Genomic DNA, 21,488 nt, shown 5'->3' on the forward strand with positions numbered 1-21,488 from the left:
ACTAATTATCCGGGTTATGGTTGGCATCATTAGCATCTCCATTATCTTCATTACCGTTAAAGAAGTTATTTACAAGGTTATAAAATTAGTTTTAAGTTTTAGTTAAACTAAATGTAGTTTTTAGTTTTAGTTTTAAGTTAATACTTTTTTAAAAACTTAATGTAGTTTTTAGTTTTTAGTTAAGCCTATTAACTAAAACTAAAAAACTAAAAAATTAAATTAATTAAATTAAAAAGAATTAAAAGAATTAAAAGAATTAAAAGAATTAAAAGAATTAAAAGAATTAAAAGAATTAAAAGAATTAAAAGAATTAAAAGAATTAAAAGAATTAAAAGAATTAAAAGAATTAAAAGAATTAAAAGAATTAAAAGAATTAAAAGAATTAAAAGAATTAAAAGAATTAAAAGAATTAAAAGAATTAAAAGAATTAAAAGAATTAAAAGAATTAAAAGAATCAAAAGAATAAAAAGAGTTAAAAACAAAATAAAATTTATTTCAAGGGTAATTCAAACCCCTAGCTATTAATATATAATATAGCATATAATTATAAGCAAGGAATTTACATTATATTCATATATTAATAAATTAATAAGCATTATTATAATTATCATAAGCAATTATTACAAATTTTATTAACGCTATATATAACTATATTATATACATTATGGAATTATGAAATATATATAATTTAGCTTTCTTATAAGTATATATAATATATATATATTATATATAATATATATACCCTATACCCCCCCCCTTCCCCTTACCCTTAGCATAACTACCCAAATATAACCTTTAATATCTTAATGATTTATAAAGTTATAAATATAAATAAAATATTTTTAAAAGCTTATAATTTAATCTTTATATATAAAAAACTTTTAAAAAATATATTTACTTTTTAAAAAAATAGATATTTAACTTTAATTAAATTTTACCTTAAATAAAAACTTAAAATACTTTTTAATAAAATTATATAATAATATTAAATTTTTTTTTAAATATAAATATATATATTTTTATATATATTTAAAAATTTCCATAAATAATAAATAAATTTATTTAAATAAATTTATTAAAACTTATATATCCTTATAAATACTTTAACTTTAAAAGTAGCTATAAGGCTTATTAAGGCTTATTTACCCCTATAAATATTATAACTTAAAAAGTAGCTATAAGGCTTATTAAGGCTTATTTGCCCCTATAAATACTATAACTTAAAAAGTAGCTATAGGGCTTATTAAGGCTTATTTACCCCTATAAACACTTTAAGTTTATAAGTAACTATAGGGCTTATTCTAGCTTAAAAGAAGTTTAGGGTAATTAACTATCCAAATTAAATAGTTTTAAAACCCAAGATTTCGTTATAATAAAAACATATATTATTTAAATTTAAATTAAATATATTTAAATAATTATATAAAAAATATATAAAAATTTTCCTTAAATTATTCTTTATTTATATATATTTTTATATTATTTTAAAAGCTCGTTAATATTTTAAAAATTAAAATATTATATATTTCTTTAGGTAAATATTTAATTAATTTAAAGGAATAAAGTATTTAATTTAGAGGAATAAACTATCCGTTTTTTTTTTTTATATATATAAACCTTTCTTTCTTTTTCTCTTTCTCTCTCTCTTTCTTCTTTCTTTATCACTCATTAAGCCTACTTTACCTATTTATTATCTCCTTAAACCTTAACTATCTATATACTTTTATTATTTTATTTATTATATATAAATAAAATATCTTCTTTTGCTCCTTTATTTTCTATTAATTCTTTAATAATTTTTATTAAGAATTATAATATTTCTTTTTTAAAAGAAAATTCTTAAATACCTTTTATTATAAAAGATAAATTTAATTTTCTAACTTATAAATTTCCTTCTTTTAAGAAAATAAATATTTATATTTTTTAAAATAATTTATTTATTTACATACTTTTCCCTATTAAAAAGAGAAAAAATTAATAAATATTAATATCTTATACTTAATAAGTTATTTCTTTAATCTTAAAAATATATAACTTAATATAAATAAAATTTATTTTTTAAATATATTTTATTTATATTTAATTATATTTATATTAAATTATAATTAATTAAATATAGCATAAAGCTATTATTTTAAAAAGCATTAATAATAAAAATATATTTAATAATATTCTTTAAAAGCATTTAACTATATAATTAATATATAAAGTAATTTAAAAAAAATATTATTTAAAGTTTTTTTTATTAAATTAATATCTTACTTAGTTTTTAAATTAATATTTATTTAAATATTTTTATAAATATAAAGATAATTTAAAGCTTTTTTAAAGTTTAAATTATTAATATTATTATAAAGCAAAATACCTTATTATTTCTTATAATAAGGAAAGTAAAAAGACTTAATTAAAAAGTAAGTATTTCTTTTATTTTAAATATTAATATAAATATTAATATTATATTTAAGGGTTTTTCCTTTTAATTTCTTTGCTATCTTAGCAAAGAAATTAAAAAAAGATTTTATAAATAATAATACCTTTAAAAAGATTTTAAATTTTATTATTAAAAATAATTTATCTTTTAATATATTAAATTTAAAGTTTTTTTAAAACTTATTATCTTACCTTAATTTATAAGTAATTTTCCCCTTTTATTATTATTTTTTTAAAAAAATTAATAAAATTTTAAATTTACCCTTATAATAAATCATTTAAAAATTAAAAGTATTTTAAATAATACTTTTAAAATAAATTTAATAAGGCTTAACTTAAAATTAAAAGAAAGTATTATCTTTAATAATAAACTTTCTTTTATTTTTAATTATTAAACTTTTAAAGCTAATATAGCTTATTTAAGGGTAATAATTTCTTATATTAATTTAGAATTTTAATTAATATATAAATTAATTAAATTTTTTAAGTTAAAAAAGAAATATACTAGCCTTATTCTTTTTAAAGAATTTTAAAAGTTTATTAAAAGTTATTTTAATATAATATTTAATAGCATTTTTAAGTATTTAATTCTTTTATTATTTAATAATATATTATATATTAATATTATTTTTATTAATTTTACTTAAAATAATGCATTAAATAATAATTCTTTTCTTACTTTATTTAAAAAAGAATTTAATTCCTCTTTAAATAAAGATTTTAAAAGTAATACTTAATATATAATGCATATTATTAATTTAATAATGCAAGATATTTTAAAAAACTTTACTTTAAATTTAAAAGTTAAAGATTATTTAAATAAATATTCTTAAAATTCTAAGGAAACTATAGTATTAAATAATATTATTAAAAATAATAAGTATTTCTTAATTTCTTTATATTTTTATATATTAATATTTTTTAAATATAATAATTTATATATAATAAATAATTATATTAACTTAATATAATATTAAGATTAATAATTTATTATTTAAGGATATTAAAAAGGCTATATAAAGTAAATCTTTATTAAAAGATTATAAAAAATCTTATATCCCTTTAAATATTTATTTAATATTTCTTTTTATAAATAATAAGAGAAATTAAATATTAACTTAATATTAAATACCCTTATGCATTAAAATTTTACTTATATAATATTAAAGGTTTTCTTAAAATTAAAGGAACCTTTAAATTATATAAGTAAGAATACCTTAAATTAAGAATATAAAGATATATTCTTTAATATATTTAAATTATTTATTTTTATACAAATTAAAAAAACTTTTAAAGTTTTTTTAAAACCTTTTATTAAATTATAAGAAAAGTTATATATAACTCTTTCTTAAGGGCTATTATATATTTATTAAATATATAATAAATTAAAGAATTTAATAAAAAAGTATAAAAAAAAGTATAAGCAAAAGCCAAACTTTATAAATTACTTTTTATTTTATTTTAAAAGAAATATAATATTAATTATATAAATAAAAAGAATATTTATTTATATTTATTAAAGCTATTAAAATTAGCTTAAATAAATTAAAAAAATATTTTCCTTAAAAATTAATTAAAAATAATTTAAAAGATTATAAATCTTTTATTTTAACTTTAATTTTAAACCCTAGCTTTAAAATATCTTATTTTTAAGTAAATAGGTATTTATACTTTTATTTAAATATAAAAGAAGATATTAAAGCTTTCTTAAGGATTAAATTTAATAAGTAAGTTTTTTTATTAATTATTCTTTATTATTTTTATATTTATATTAATATTTATTAAGGTTAAATTAAAAGTTTTTAATTTAAATAAAAATATATTTAATTCTTTACTTATTAATTCCCCTTAACGAAGCTATAATTTTAATAATAAATTATATATTAATTCTTTTTTTAATAATAATAAAGAAAAGTATATAATTTATTTATAAAAACTTATTTATAATTTTAAGGTATATATTTTTAAAAAAAGATTTAAACTTTTTTAAAAATAAATTTTAATATTTAAATAGCTGAATTTATTAAAGTATTGAAAAAATAATAAATTTTAATACCTTATATTAAGTATATTAGCTTAAAGATACCTTGCTATTCCAGCTATATTTATTGCTATAAAAAGAATATTTTCTATTATTAATAATATTATTATTAAGTTAAGGGTTAATCTTAATATAAAGATAGTAAGAGAATTAATATTATTAAAGAATTGGAAATTTAATAATATTTAAGAGTTAAAAAAGGAAATTAAAGATTTAAAGGAAATAATGGATTAATAAATTTTATAATATATATTTATAAAATTTATTTAATTTATAATATATATATATATATATATATATATATATATATATATATATTACTTATTTTAAATAAACCTTATAATTTAATTTATAAAAAATAAAATATATAAATATTAATAATTACTTTAAAATTATATAATATATATATATATATAATATAAATTAAATAAACTTTATAATTTAATTTATAAAAAATAAAAATACATAAGTATTAATAACTGCTTTAAAACTATATAGCTATTAAAAGAATAAATAAGATAAATATATAGCAAAATATATAATTTACTCTTAAAATAGCTTATAATTAAAGCATTATATTAATAAATTAATAAATAACCCTGCTCTTTAAAGTTTAAATAATATAATAAAACCTAAATTATTAAGTTTTAAAATATCCCCTAAGGCCCTTAATAATTATAAATTAATATAATATTAGCTATAGCTTTTTAAAGAAAATAAATTAATCTTTTCCTAATAGTAACTTAGGTAATTACTATAATTATATACTTTATCGCTAAATTATGGTAACTACTTATTAATAAAAAAAAAACTTATAAACTTACTTTAATATTTAAGAAAAAAAAGAATATATTTTATATTATTAAAGAAAATTTTATTTATTAAAAATATTTTATATATTATTAATCTTTAAATTTTATTATATTTAATAAAACTTTTAATAAATATTAAATATTATTATATATAAGAATGCAAGGTTATAAAGTTTTATTATTATTATTACTATATAAGTTATGTAAGCTTATTAATTAAACTTACTTATTTTAAACTTTATAAGTTTAATTTTAAGTATATTTATTATATTTAAGTTTTAAAAGTAAGTTTTAAAATAAAGCATTTATAAGGGCAAATAGGCCTTAATAAGCTTTATATTTAGTTTTAAAATAAAGCATTTATAAGGGCAAATAGGCCTTAATAAGCTCTATATTTAGTTTTAAAATAGAGCATTTATAGGGGTAAATAGGCCTTAATAAGCTCTATATTTAGTTTTAAAATAAAGCATTTATAGGGGCAAATAGGTTTTAATAAATAAGGATAATAAAATTATACATAATATTTTTAAAGATTTCTTTTTATATATAAAAATAATATTATTATACTAAGAAAAATTTTAATATTATTATATAATTATATAAAGTAGTATTTAATTTTTATATTTAAGGTGAAAGTAACATATCCTTTTATATTTATTTTTCTAAAGAGTAAATAATTTTAAATAATATTTTATTTATTAAGTTATAAATAAAACCTATTAAAAAGTATTTTTTATATAATTTTAAGTTTCTTATATAAAGAAATATTAATAATTATATTTAGGTAGTAACGCTAAGGGTAGGGGGCATAGGGGAGGTGGTTATGTCTTAAATAAGTAATTGCCATTTAGCAGATTTAATATAAATATATTAAAATCTTTATTTTTAAAAAGCCATAAGTATTTTAAAGAATTAATTATATAAAAAAGAATTATATTATATAAAATATAAAATTTTATAAAACTTAATAAAAATTAATAAAAATAATATATAGTTTATAAATAAAATAATAAATAAAAGAAAATTTAAAAATCTTTAAAAAAAGAAGTTTATTTCCTTATTATATAAGATATAATAAGCTAGTAATAAATATTATACCCCTTAATAATAATTTATTTTAAGTATATTACGTTTTATTTTTTAGAAATAAATTAACGCTATATACCATTAGGTTATAGCGGAAGTTTGGGTCGTTAGTTTTTTTTAAAAGAAATCTAATATATATATTTAAAAAAAGATATTTATATTAATTAAATAATTATTATAATTAATAAATTAAATAATATATATAAAAATATATATATTATTTATTTATTTATTTATTTATTTATTTATTTATTTTTATTTATTTATTTATTTATTTATTTATTTATTTTATTTATTTATTTATTTATTTATTTATTTATTTATTTATTTATTTATTTATTTATTTATTTATTTATTTATTTATTTATTTATTTATTTATTTTATTTATTTATTTATTTATTTATTTATTTATTTATTTATTTATTTATTTATTTATTTATTTATTTATTTATTTATTTATTTATTTATTTATTTATTTATTTATTTATTTATTTATTTATTTATTTATTTATTTATTTATTTATTTATTTATTTATTTATTTATTTATTTATTTATTATTTATTTTTATTTATTTATTTATTTATTTATTTATTTATTTATTTATTTATTTATTTATTTTTATATTTATTTAATTTAAAAAAATTTTGAGTTAAACTTAATTAACTAAAAAAAAAAACTAAAAACTAAAAACTAAATTTTTTAGTTTTTAGTTTTTAGTTAAACCTATTAACTAAACTAATTTTTTTTTAGTTTTTAGTTTTTAGTTAGACCCATTAACTAAACTAAACTAAACTAATTTCAACCCTGGTTATTTAGGTTGATATCGCCCTAGGGAACTTCCCCAGAGATGTGGGCATCCACCTATTATTTAATAAGACCTATGATCTGTTAAATTAAGGGCGAGCAGCGCATTTATATTAAAGCCTTTATGCCGTAAGGAAAATCATTAATTTTGCCAAGAATAAAGAGGATGGCGGCGATAGCACTTCCTTCCCGCGCCTACTTAGCAATATTTATATTGCTGATTTTAATGGATGAATTGTAATGCGGGTTTAAGTCCTACTTTAATTTATTATATTGAGAGCTTAAGATCCAAAGCATAATTGCGACCTTAATATGCGGGGCGTAATAATGTAGTGCTAGGAAATCATGCTTGTAGCGAACCTGGTTGAGGATTTTGTTGAAAGGTGCGAGAGTTGTATGCCCATATGCTAGCGCTAGCCTATAAATAGGCTCCTTTTAAGCGTTTAATAGCGGGAGATTTCTCTCCTTAACAACCAACAATCAACTATCGTTTGCTTAATTGCTTCAGGACGACGATACTCGCGATGGGGGGTGTGTTGGAAGGTGCGAGGGTCGTATGCCCATACGCTAGCGCTAGCCTACAAATAGGCTCCTTCTAAGCGTTCAATAGCGGGAGATTTCTCTCCTCAACAACCAACAATCAACTATCGTTTGCTTAATTGCTTCATCAGATTTAAAGGTATTGATCGTAGAAGATGGTAGTGATTGCGTTAATTAGAGCTTGGCAGGCAAGCTTGCGATAGGCGCAGATTCGGAAAGCAGCAATCATAGCGATGAACCAAGTCTTACCCATGCCTAGGGGGCCAAAGATAAGGAGATTATTACATGGCACGGCTAAGGAGAACGCCCAGAACCTCTCCCTCGTGTCGTCATCGGGGATCATGCGCAGAAAGCTATCCTTGTGATCTTGGGGAAGATGGGACCAGAAGTTTTCTTCTGATTCCGGGTTGGCGCCCGCATGGGTGGCGGCTGACCGTTTTCAACTGCGAAAACTCGGCGTCTAAGTCTGTATTGTAGTGAAAACTCAAGTGTGAGGCATATGTAGAGGTGATGCACTCTATCCGCAAAGACCGTTAAAGATTCCATGACAGACAAGTTTGGACCTAGATGCTGAGCCGGTGTGGTAAAAAAGGATGTGACCATTTATTACATCTGTATCAGAGACAAGGATTTGTGTTGTCCCAACCCTTCATCTGGGATTAAGTTTACGTACAAGCAGCAGCGCCACACGTGCAGTCACTAATGGTGTGCATAGCCTTCTAAAGCTTTAGAACAGGAGCAGAAAATGTGTACATATCACATTTCACTTGGGAGGTCATGAATCATCTGAAATTCCTTTAGGCCCAGCTATCATTCACAAGTTGAGAGTTGGAAATTGGATCAGCTCCCTGGCACCAGCAGACAACTAGATGATGTCGTACCATGATTCATCCTCATCTGGCAAGAGCCGACTGGTTCTTCCGCAAAAACTTCCTGTGTCCAATGTAAACGCTTGTCCACTTGAATAACTTCCCTCCGTCACTCAACCACAATGTCCCACACAAAATCTAGGCTCTAGCTAGCCAGCCACACTGGCATGTCGCATTCATCATCTCAGACCTCATATCATTCCACTCTTTCTCGCCTACATCAACCTTCGGAACCTTCGGATCATTTTCTCTGTCAATGTATTTCTGAACAGAGTGAGGAAGGCAGAGCGGGAAATTCCTCTTGGTAAGCAATGCTGCCATCAAGATGAACGTGCGCCAGCTCTTCTTCGTGTAAGTCTTGTTGCGAACGTCTTCCAGTTTGGCGAAGAGCTGTTTGACTGTCCGAAATTGGCCATCTTGTCCCGAAAAAAGGCCCCAGAATTCAGGATTGGTGGTTTCCTTCCAAAGGTCCTGTACATCATTGACATGTTTCTTGGCCTCCCTGAAGAGAATATAAGGGTCGTCAAGGACCTTGTAATATGGTGTGAGGGTCAGGAGATGGGCTAGGATATGCTCGGAGATGCATGATCCCAGAAGCGCAAGACAGTGTGTGGCTGCAGCTAGTTCCTCCCGTTGCTCATTGTTCTTGGGGTCTGAAGTGACTGATGGCCCTGGTTCATCGATGAATGCTAAAAGTGAGTTGTGCCTGAGTAAAGTCCTGAATCTCCACTCCCAGACTTCGAAATGAGAATCGTACTCTAGCTTCGGAAGGGGCAGCTCGATGGGGCGCTTTGAGGGGGCCCAGTCTGCGAACCACGCCCCTTTCTTGGGCGCAAGACGGCTATGAAAGCTCATTGTGAATACTCTCTGAAGTCTTCAATCGGTCAAGGATATCCTTCGAAAGGTGCATCATACACAGGGCTAGTCTTTCTGATCCACGAACCTGGGATTTATACTTCACAGAATTGGTGTTTCGCTGCTCAAGGACAATTACTCCATGACTGGCCACGATGTAGCTGGAAAAACTTCAAAATTCGTCATGGACTGTTTGGTCATTTCCTTGGCTTGCTATAAAATGATGATCTCTCAAACAGAGGGTACTTGTACAGTGATACCTGGCTGGATTGCGTGTCAACAAAATGAGCAACAAGGTAATTGCGGCCCTGGAGCTGGCTTGCCAGTTTTACATGGAATGCAGAAAGCTCGGGTGACAGCTAGAATCACTGTCTCTGTCATCTCTCAAATTTATACAGTGCAAATAATGATTGACATTTATCATGTCCAACGGCACTGTTGCAGAGAAGCCATAGATCTGCCGAAGCTCCTGAATCTTCAGTAGCAGAACCTCGATCTTGATAATTGACTGGACAGAAACGAGTGCTCAGTCTGTAACCTGCCAGGACCAGATACAAGGCAATATCACGGGTCACAAAATATGCGGGAGCTCAAGCTTGGTGGTGGTGTTAGCTCTAATTGCAGAAGAAAGTGACAGAATTAGAAGACCTCTGTGGAGACCCTACAAAAATTAGGGTCGACCAATTGTCGCATGTCAGTGTGCAAATGCACTGCATCAAAACTCTTTTTCCTGTGTACAGAGTGTCCTCAATAGTTGCTGTCAAACATGTCCCACAGATTTGGGAACAGCTCTTCAACATCAGGCAAGCCTGACACATCAAAATCCTGCCAGTCAATCAGAGGCATAGATGCCTTAGGAGCCCCTTGGCCGACATGAGCTACCGGAGTTGCCTTCCGCAACTCCTCAACAACGTCGGTATATTGTGCGATGCAGGCGTCACCTAGGTCCCACCCGAACTTCTGCTGGTGGCCTTTCAAAGCAACCAGAAGGTCATTTGCGAGGCTCAGAGAGATGCTCTCCACAAGCCCGCTGGCCGTTTTCTCCGCCTCCAACGCGACTCGCAGCAGGAAGGCGATGGTGGAGGTGAAGATGAATGCCGAAGTAGGCAGCCAGAAATCGTTGAGCTGTGGTGCCCGAAGTGCTTGAACCAGGCGCACAATATCTTCCGCGGCCTGGCGAACGTGGATATACCGGCCTGATAAAGCATCTGCGTCTGCTCGCTCGCCTTTGTCTGTCGTGCTGTCAAGCTCCATCCTGCGCTGAAGAAGGCGCACGAACAAGTACGCCAGGCGGAAGTTACTCGCCCCAGGCATGCTGAGGTCTCGGCCCTGGAGGATGAGCCGGCGGCTGTCACCAGTGAGAGACTCTTCCCACTGGGTGAGGGCGGCCCCTGGGTCGAACTCGGATGTGGCCCGTCTGTCCGACTTTAGGGCGTAGATGTGCACAAGAAATGCGTCGAGGACCTCGCTCAGACTGACGAGAGCCAGGAAGACCGCATTTCCGCCGCCATCTGCCCTCGGCCTTGGAACGTCGTAGAACTTTGCCTGGATGTGCGGAGGTGTGCCGTAAGCGAGACTGAACCATCTGTCATGGACCACGAGAGCCCACCAGATCTGCACCCTGATCCTCTTCTCAGGCTCAGACATGTCCCAGTCGGTCGGGTCACGATGCAGCCCCAAGCCATGGGCGATTGAGACGGCCGACCCGATCAGGACGCCATTGCCAATCATGGAAGTCGAAGGACGGCCCCCGACGTCCAGCAGGACCGCGACCACCGTCGACATGCCCGGGCACAGCTGAAGCTCCGAATACAGCGCGTCAGTAGCCTGGTTCCAGACGAACCTGCTGTCCGGGCAGTGCCTCCCGGCGGCGCGGCGCGGCTGCGACCAGAAGGTCAGGGCGTGGGCGTAGACGCTCGCCAGCAGGGCCGACGAGATGTGCGAGGGCTGGCGGCGGAACTGGTCCCGAAACGAGCCCTCGTCCAGCAGCGGGAAGCACGCGTTGGCCCTGCGGAAGTACGTGTCGATGAGCTCGTCTGCGAACGGCTCGATGATCTTCTCGATGAGAAGGCACTTGCCCGACGCGACTGTCTGGTTCGGCGTCTGGCCTATGGGCCGCCTCCGGACCCTCGCGAACATGACCGAGTTGTCGGGGCCTGCTGATCCGCTGCCGTCGCGGCCACGCGCGGTGCGTGCAAGCCGTCGACCGGCGCCGTGGTGAGGGTCAGCGCGCAGGTAGTCCGCCAGGATCTGGGTGTCGCTCGTCACGACTGGGCCGACGATGTGGGAGCTCTCTTCCTCCTCGGGGCTTCCCAGGCCGGCGATCATGGTCGTTGAATGCTGTGTGGCGACACCATCATCCCTCAGCTGCGCCAAGTGTTGTGGAGGAGACGTGGTTTGAGACAGCGGTGCAGCCAGGGAAGCGGACGGCTCCGGTAGGGATCGAAGCTGTCTTTGTCTCACCGATGATGTCCCACCGGATCGCGGCAGGGCGTGAGACGCCGGCTCGGACCTCTTGCTGCGGGCTGCTGCAGGCAGAGGCTTCGAGGGTTTTGAGGCATTGCTTGGGAACTCGCATTTCGTCCCGTGCACGCGACACATGAGACACCCTTTCTCCTCGCCATCGTCGACCTTGCAGCGAGACTTGCGCCTCCTGCACGCCTGGCAGGCCGGTCGGAGGTGCGACCGATAAGGCCGTTCTCCGGCCGCATCGCCGGCAGTGCCACCGCGCCGGACGGCGGCTGCACCTGCGCTCCGGGGGCTTGAGCGTGTGGAGAGGCTCGAGCGTGCTTGAGGTGAGGCCGAGATTGTTTCCTCGCCTGCCATGAGCAGAGATCGACCTGCGCGCCTGGGTGAGCTCGGGTATCGGTGCATGCACCCCAGGTGTTGACGTGAGGTCGAGACCTCGGCAAGATCCGGTGCCCGATGAAGCCTTTTCCACCACGAACAGTTGGGGACAAGTGGAGCCTTATTAGCAGACTAATATGAATGTACTGCCCATATATTCACCCCTCGCGTTGGGCTGTCCCTGAAACTGGAATGGTCATGAAGTTGGAATGCGACTGTGCTAAAGTGAGGGGGGGGTGCGTCTAAAGTGAACCCTACTGAGTTTGGATGGGCTCGGTTTAAAACCTGCCCCGCAGGCATTGCAGCGAGCATGCCCGGCTTTGGGATTGTGCCGGCAGCCCGGATCCTGGGCCAGTTCAGAGGCCCAACGACCAGATGCATGGCTCCCAGGCAGACAGAGGTACTCCAAGTCCTGGATTCTGGTTACAAGATGACCTACATGCAGTGCCAATATGGGAAATTAGAACTATGTATAGGATAATTCACTACTAGCATGGGACCCTACCCCTTGCGCACCCTACCCTTCGCGCGCTTCCGCCGCACAAAGTCAGTAACTTCACGATAGCACAAATCAATCAAACCTTTATTTCCTGTGGAGTTCTCAGTATAGAAATGAAGCCCTTGGAGATCGACATATCATATTTAGCTAGACGCTGAATTCCACGTCCGCGGCGAGTTTGTGATCTGGCCGGAGATTGCTCCGAAATGTCTAAACCGTCGTGATCAGACTCCACAGCCTCATCAACTTCACATTCAACAACTACTACTGCAGACTTCTTTTTACCAACTCTGTCTTTTTCTTTGGCTGCTGTAAGGTTTCAGCCTCGACGCTCTCTGCGATATCCATGAATTTCTGCGTAGGTTTGGGTGCCGTGTCCCACCCAGCTTCGGGCAGACCCACCTTTGGGCATACCCTCACTACACAAAGTGAGGACATTTGGCTTACACTCATTTGCTTAATTCTATAGTTATCGTGATATTTTTATAGTTAGTCAATTAGCATTTAATGGCTCTACACACTTAGAGTAATGAATTATGTTTTGCAAGGGCTGCTAGCGGTATAAGCTGGCAGAGTTTTAACCCTAATTAAGTGTCTTCCGAGATAGGTTAATCCACAAGGCCTCACGTTCAAATTTAAGTCCAGCCAGGAGGCCCTCGTATACTTGAATCAAAGTAGACCTGAATAACCATGCTTCAAGAGGGTTATCATTCACCGTCCCATGTTGATTTTACGACACTAAAAATACTCTGAGCTGTCTCTGGGGTCCGCCTCAGGATCCATCACGCCAGCACCTTGCCAGTCAGGCGACGACGGCGTGATACGCCGCATGCCCTCTTCGGCTGCATTCAGTTCTGCCTCATCTATCTCTATTCCCTGAGCACGTTTTTCTTGGAGCGCAATGAACTCAAAGAGATACTCTATCTCAGGCCAATTCCTCGAATTATTCCAGCTGTGGTGCGTACTTCGGATCGGTGGCTCCTTCCTCTCGTATCGATCACGAAAGATGTTGAAACGAGAGATAGCGTCGTCCGGGTGGTAACGATACCCATTGAGACGGGACGCTTCGATGGGTAAGGGACACGGGCCAGAGCCGGGCTGAAGAAGAAACTGCACCAAGGATTTAAACTGATCTGACGTGGGAGGAAATAGTGTTAACGGGGACTGCTGGTGGCCCGCGTGTAGATACACTTCTCTTCGCTAACAGAGCAGATAGAAAATCGTGTGAGCCAATGAGCAAGTCTCGCGACCCAGGTGCTTGATGACCGAGAGCCTGGACTGGAGGAGCGACTGTACTTACCTCGGCACCAGAAGGTCCGCGATCGAACACCACAACACCCCCAAATATTCTAGCCTCTGCCCAATATCCCACCACATCGGCGATACCATGAGGGTATTGCTCATGGAAGACATAAGATCCATGACAAAACGCGGAAGGCAATGGGGCTACGCGCCATGGATTGGATTGGGGGTCTATTGGTGCATCACGCCATGCCTCGTAGATACTGTGTTTGTGGAACCCGTCATCAAGCTGGAACAGTCGGGCGGCAATTTGGTGGCATGACTGAGCAAGTAGTTCAATGAGACTTAAAAAGTATTCTTTAGTCTCCGGCCCTGCCTTTTGAAAGTCCTGTAAGATCTAGTGAAAATTGGCATGTTAGCTTGAATTTTCATCACGCGAGTGTGGCGGAGAGGCGAGAGCAGATGTATTGCACCTCATAGAACATATGAAACTGGCAAAGCGGCTATCAAGGCAATACATACCGATGGTGGGAAAGTCAATATGTAAATATCGAATTCATCGCGGAACCTTCTGGCCTTCTCGCGCGCGCCGTCACACAATGCTTCGTGTTTTAGCAAATTCACAGGGTGCTTCTCGTTCCAGAGGTCGAATTCCAGCCAGGAAGCCCTTGTCGGAAGCCCATCTATTATTTCGGAAAATGTGGTTTCCACAATCTCGGCAGCCAACATCTTTTGCAAGGCATGACGGACCACATCGACGTGCTCCGCGTCCAACAGCCCAAGGCTGGACGAGGTTGAATTTTCAGCTCCGCCTGAGTGGTCGCCCATTATCTTCGAATCTGCGTGACAGCATACACACCTGGCACGAAGTGGTCGAGGTCCAGATGATGACAAGAGCTCGAGCGTGGTGGGCGTGTTGGGTGTGGGGTAGGGAACCGTCTTGTGGCACGCCTGCGGCGTGGAGCCTCTTTATTTGCTGTGGACCCTGTGCTGTTCGTAGATTAGTGGGGACCCCACTTGGAGAATTCCGAGTGCCCTGCCGTCGCGCACGGACATCTTGTTTTCCAAACACTTGAGGCGCAATAAGCGCGCGGCTCACCACGACCTGGCCAGCCACTTGCGGCCCTCGGGCCACGGCTGAGCCGCTGTCTGTCCCAAACGAAACGCAGCCCCCCCCCTGTCTCTTTAGTCAGCTGTCCCCCCCCATACCAAAAGTTTGCTATAAATGCGAAATACGCATTAAGATTACTAAGAATAACTTCCTTGCCATTACCATGCACTTAATTTAGCAAAAAAAAGGCCGTAATAATGCAGCTAACCTTTATATAATTATAAATATTATAATTTTATTTATGCTTAAATCCATTGCTATTAAATAAGTAGCTATAAGCTAAGTTTAATTATAATAAATTAATAATTTAATAATATTAAAGGAGGATTAAGATAATAAATATTATAATATTAAGCATATCCTTATTATTGCTATTAAATGCCGTTAAATTAAAATAATAAGCTTTAAAGGTATATAATGTTTTTTAACATAATAAGCTCTTTAAGCATTATTAATGCTTAATTATTATTATATAAAAGCTTAAAAATCTTTTTCTTAATAAGCTAAATATATATTTTAATAAAATATAATACTTTCTTACTAAAAAATGTTAAATTAATTACTTAATAAAAACTATTTTAAGGGCTTTTAAAAAGTATAATTAAATTAATAAGTAAATATATATATTAGCTTAATAGTGTAATAAGGATTTTTAAAGCTATTACCTTTTTAAAATCTTAAAGCTATGATATATTGTTAAAATGTTTATTTTTTATAATAAATTAAGACTTAATAAGCATAATAATATAAAAAGAATAAGCTAAATATTATTACGATATACTTTTTAAATTAAAAGTCTTTTTAAGTAAGGCGATTACTTTTATATATTATTAATAATTATAATTAGCAATCTTTTTAATATTAAGGTATATAAGGGGCATATAATAAAAAAGTTTTTCTTAATATAGCTTTTTAAAAGGATCTTCCCTTAAATAAGTACTTATTTAAGCCCTTAATTAATCCTTATAATAAATAATACTTTATAATATTATAATTAAGCTATTTATAAGGCCATTTAAGCAAAGAATATTAAGCTAATATATTTATTATTATATTTTCTTAATTTTAATTTAATTAAGATATATTTTAAGAATTTAAAGAAATATATTTATTATTAATATTAATATAAAATAAATAACTATAATAATAATAATAAATTTATAAAGTTTTTATACTTAAGCGCTAAAAAGGTTAATTAGTATATAAAGGTAATTAAGGGATATTTTCATTATATATATATATTAAAAAAAAGGTTTAAGGATAGTAATTATAAGAATAGTATGTATGGGCATTATGTGCAGCGTGCCCATGCAATGGGTGCGCTGCAGGCAATGCATAAATTTAAAGGTGCAAGATTTAAACTAATCTTATTAATAATAGCTGCTAGCTAATACTAACTGGCTGCTAGCTAGTAATTACATGCCTTGCATATAAACCATTATAGCTAGCCTATAGCTAAACGAGGAAAGGCTATAGCTTCGCTATAACCTACCCTTTATACCATAGCTAAATTAATTACCTATATAATAATTAACTACTATTGCCCTTACTCTTTATATATACAGTACCCATTAATATTAATTAATTATTAATTAAGATAATTATAATAAATAATTAAATAAAGCAATAAACCTTTATTACAATTAATTAAGCGGCAACTATTAATAATAAAAACTACCTTAATTAAGTTATAATATTTATGCTAAATAATTAATATTAATATTATAAGGGCAAGCAATCATTAATAATAAGGATTTGCTTAATTAAGTGCTAATAGCTATGCTAAAATTAAAATTAATAAAGAGGAATAAGTAATGCCTTAACCTTTTTATTATAAAGATTTAACTTATTAATTAATAAGTCTTTAATAATGCCTTAAATTTATTAATTAAACGGCATATTTTATTATATAAATTGCTAATAATAATAATAATTATAATAAACCTTAGTTAAAAAGCTTTCCTTAATATACCCTTAATTCCTTGCAACCTTTTTAAGTAAACGTAATTATATATTACTAAAAACCCTTTTCTTAAGCTATTTATAGGCATTTATAAAACCTTAAGTTAATTAATAAAGCCATTTATAAATATTTATAAATACGCGGTAAAAGAAGATCGTTTATAATTAATGCATAGCCTTAAAAAGCCTAAGAAGCCTTCCTTATAATACCCTTAATTATTAATGCCTTTGCTTGCAATTAATATATTAAAAAGCCCTCCTTACGATACCTTTAAAAGCCCTCCATAAGGCACCCTTAATTATCAACACCCTTGCTTATAACTGCCATAAAAAGCCCTCGCTTAGCACTCTTAAAAAGCCCTTGCTTAGCATTCTTAAAAAGCCCTTACTTAGCACCCTTAAAAAGCCCTTGCTTAGCACCCTTAAAAAGCCCTTACTTAGCACCCTTAAGAAGCCCTTGCTTAGCACCCTTAAAAAGCCCTCGCTTGGCACCCTTAAGAAGCCCTTGCTTAGCACCCTTAAGAAGCCCTTACTTGCAATTAGCACCCTTAAGAAGCCCTTGCTTAGCACTCTTAAAAAGCCCTTGCTTAGCACCCTTAAAAAGCCCTTGCTTATAATTAATACCTTTAAAAAGCCCTTATTTGCAATCAATGCCCCTTAAGGCACCTATATAATACCCTTAGGGCTTATAACCCTTTAAAAACTCCTTAAGCACTTAATAAAGCATAAGGCGCTTAAATACTTTAAAATATTAATAAATAATATTTCTTTTAAGCAATTTATATATTTAATTAATATGCTTAATTAAATACTTTAAAGTATTAATTAATAAAAGCAAGTAATTAATGCAATTATCTTATTTGCTTAATTAGCTTAAAACCATTAAAGGAAATAATTAATATTTATTATTAATTTAACTATATAAACAACTTAATTAAACCTTTAAAATATTTACCTTTTAATAATAGTTAATATTTAATTAATAAGCATAATCTTTTCTCTTCTTAACGCCCTTCTTGCCAACGCTCTTTAATAAGATCTTAAGCATAAATTGCCCCAAAGCTAATAAAGGTTAGTTTGCTAAGTAGTAATAGCATTTAAGCGCTACTATTTGTAAATAAATAATTTAAGAGCTAATTATTAATTTATAAACGTAGCATAAGAACGTTCTTTCCCTCCCCTTTGCCTTATAATTAATTATTATGAGATTTATCTTAATAATAACGAAGATAGCAATAGCCTTAATAGCAGCAATAATGCCTTATTATTATATAAAAGTAATGCCTATTATTAAGCAAAAGTAGCCTTACCATTAAGCAAAAGTAATGCTTATTACTAAGCAAAAGTAGCCTTGCTATTAAGCAAAAGTAATGCCTTTTATTATATAAAAGTAGCGCCTATTATAACTGTAAAAGTAGCGTTTAATATTAATTATAAGAAAAAAGCTGCTAAAGTAATAATTAATTAATTAAAGCATAGTATTTAAATACTTTAAAGTTTTAAAGCATTAATAATTAAATAATTTAATTAAGCAATTTAAGCACTTAAAGCATTTAAGCATACTTACACTTAAATACTTGCATAAATACTTACACTTAACCTATTAAAGCGATGGCCATAAAGCACTTAGCCCTTTATAGCCCTTTAAAGGATAAGATATTTATGTTAATTAAGCGATTTAATTAGCTAAGCAATAATTTAAAGGAAAAGCATGATTTTAAAGCATTTATATATATATATATAAAAAACTACCAATATAAGAATAATATATATAGGCATTATATATAGCGTACTTATGTAGTAAGTGCGCTGCAGGTAATGCATAGATTTAAAGGTGCAAGATTTAAACTAGTTTTATTAATAGCAGCTATTAGCTAATGTTAGCCGGCTGCTAGCTGGTAGTTACATGCCTTATGCATAAATTACCATAACTAGCCTATAACTAAATAAAGGAAGGCTGCAGCTTTGCTACAACCTACCCTTTATACCATAGCTAAATTAATTACCCATACAATAATCAACTGCTATCACCCTTACTCTCCGTACATACAGTACCCATTAATAGTAATTATGATAAAAGTTAATAAAAATGTTATATAATTAAAATAAAGGTAAAAAAAGCAATATTAATAAAAAGAAAAAAGTATAATAATAAAGTTATTTATAATAAGTTTTTTAATAATAAGTAAGTTAATAAAAAAAAATATTATTTAAATAATTAAGAAGAATAAGTAATAATTTATTATAGGAAATATACTTAATTTTCTTAATTAATTCTTTAATTACTTAAATAAAGCCTTTTTTTTATATATAATTACTTTAATTACCTTTTTATTAATTATATTACCCTTTCTTTTATAAATAATAATAATTAAGCCCTTAAAACTTATTAAAAAATGCCTTAAACTTATTTTTTATTATTAATGTATTATTAGCTAATGCTAAAGGGCTTTTTACTTATTTAAAATTATAATTATTATCTTATATTAACGCTAATAATAATAACAGTTTTTCCTCTTTATTATTGCTTTTAAAAAGCTTAAAAAAGTCCTCCCTTTCTTTTAAGTATAGCTTTATAAGCCTTTTAACTAATTTAATATTATTTAAGCCCTTCTTATTAAATTAAATATCTTCCTTTAAGTATAAAGCTTAGAAATTAACGCCCTTATATTTTATTACTTTTTATAGCTTTATTAATTACCTTCTTTTTATTAATATATAAAAATGCTTTTATAAGGCCTTAAATATAAAGTTTTTATTAAAAGCCTTTTAATTACTAAGTATTTATAGCAGTAATAATGAAAATATAAGTAATTAATAATAGCATATAAGGCTACTTAAGCAAAAAGCTTTTATTATTAATAATATTAATAGCCCTTTAAAGCCTACTAATAAGTATATTAATAAAGATGCTAATAATAGCAATAACGGCATTACTAAGTACCTATATATAAAGCCAAGGGTGTAAAGATTAATTAATAAATTAATCACTATATTAATGCTACTCTCCCTTTACTTATTATCCTTTTTAAGCTTTTTTTATTTATATATAAGGTTAATATTATTTTTACTAAATTTTTTATTACTTTTATTAACTTTAACAACATTTATTTACTTAATAAAAAGCTTTTTTAAAGGCGCTTAAATAGCAGCCTTACTATTAACTATTGCTTATACCTATATTATTAAATTAATATTAGTAATATTTATATGCATATTATTCTTCTTAATATAGCATTATTATTATAAAAAGTCCCCCTTATTATAATAATAATAATTAGCCTTATAATAAATACCTTTAAAGCATTATTATATTTATATTAACTTTTTATAAGCCTTAAAGCTAAGTAATTAATTACTATTCCTTATCGCTATTATATAAGCAGTAATTAACTCTTCTTAAGGGCCTTTAGGCAATAATAATTCTTTTACTAAAGAAATATTTGCTAAATATTTAATTATTAATAAATTATTTATTAAGCTAAGCATTAACCTTATTAATAAAAAAGGCCTAAAGACCTTAATACTTAATTATTGCCTTAATATTACAATACTTTAAAGCATTATTTATATTATTAAAAGTATTACCTTATAAATATATATAATTATAAAATAATAAAAACCTTTGCTTAAAGAAAGCATTTTTATAATTTAATTATTAAAAAGTTCTCCCTTTAAATACTTTTTAATTTCTTTATTATACTTAATTAAATTAAAAATATTCTTATTTATAATTAATAACCTATCTTAAATAAAACTTATAATAACTTAATTATTATATTCCTTATATTAATAAGCTTAACCTTAACTTAATTCTTTATTTTTAAGAAAAAATTGCTTAATAAAAGATTAATATTAAAAGCCTTATACTTATTATTATTAAACTTAAAGTTATATTACTTTATTAATAATATAAAAATAGGCTATATATTAATAATTTTTATATATAATATAAGGAATACTTTTTTAAGCAATTTTCTTAATAAGGAATAACTTTTTAATTTTTTAATATTATTACCTTTAGCATTACTAACTAATAATAATAATTTAAGTATACTTAATATTTCTTAATTAATATTACTGCTCTTAGCTTTATTTAAGTTAATTAAAGCATTATTTTTATTAAAGACGGCTTTAAAAATAACTTTTTTAGCATTTTTAGCAATATATTAAGTAATATATTAAGTAGCTACTTATTTATTTTAAAAGGTTTTTAATTAAGTTGCTAGCTTTTTTTTTATAACGATAGTAGCCTTTGCTTTTATTATTAGCTTTTTTATGTATAATAACGCTATTAATTAATTAATATAATGCTTATTAATAAAGTAAATAACTTAATATTATAAATAAGTATATAATTATAATAGCTAAGCTTTTGCTTTTTAAGG

The 21,488-nt window shown here is 30.0% G+C and overlaps 3 protein-coding genes across 3 annotated transcripts; all 3 read right to left on the minus strand.

The window, feature by feature from the left end:
- Positions 1-8,722: 8,722 nt before the first annotated feature.
- Positions 8,723-9,439, minus strand: INS49_014000 (uncharacterized protein; the record flags this gene model as incomplete). Its single annotated transcript, XM_043174692.1, has 1 exon — positions 8,723-9,439. One exon carries the CDS (start codon positions 9,437-9,439, stop codon positions 8,723-8,725), a length of 717 nt encoding a protein of 238 aa, XP_043021637.1.
- A 747-nt stretch (positions 9,440-10,186) lies between these two features.
- Positions 10,187-12,265, minus strand: INS49_014001 (uncharacterized protein; the record flags this gene model as incomplete). The annotated part of the gene is made up of 1 exon (XM_043174693.1): positions 10,187-12,265. One exon carries the CDS (start codon positions 12,263-12,265, stop codon positions 10,187-10,189), a length of 2,079 nt encoding a protein of 692 aa, XP_043021638.1.
- A 1,258-nt stretch (positions 12,266-13,523) lies between these two features.
- INS49_014002 (uncharacterized protein) lies at positions 13,524-14,855 on the minus strand (the record flags this gene model as incomplete). The annotated part of the gene is made up of 3 exons (XM_043174694.1): positions 13,524-13,985; positions 14,086-14,424; positions 14,550-14,855. 3 exons carry the CDS (start codon positions 14,853-14,855, stop codon positions 13,524-13,526), a joined length of 1,107 nt encoding a protein of 368 aa, XP_043021639.1.
- Positions 14,856-21,488: the final 6,633 nt, after the last annotated feature.

Source organism: Diaporthe citri (genome assembly GCF_014595645.1).
Source record: "Diaporthe citri strain NFHF-8-4 chromosome Unknown scaffold_7, whole genome shotgun sequence".
Lineage (NCBI taxonomy): Eukaryota > Fungi > Ascomycota > Sordariomycetes > Diaporthales > Diaporthaceae > Diaporthe > Diaporthe citri.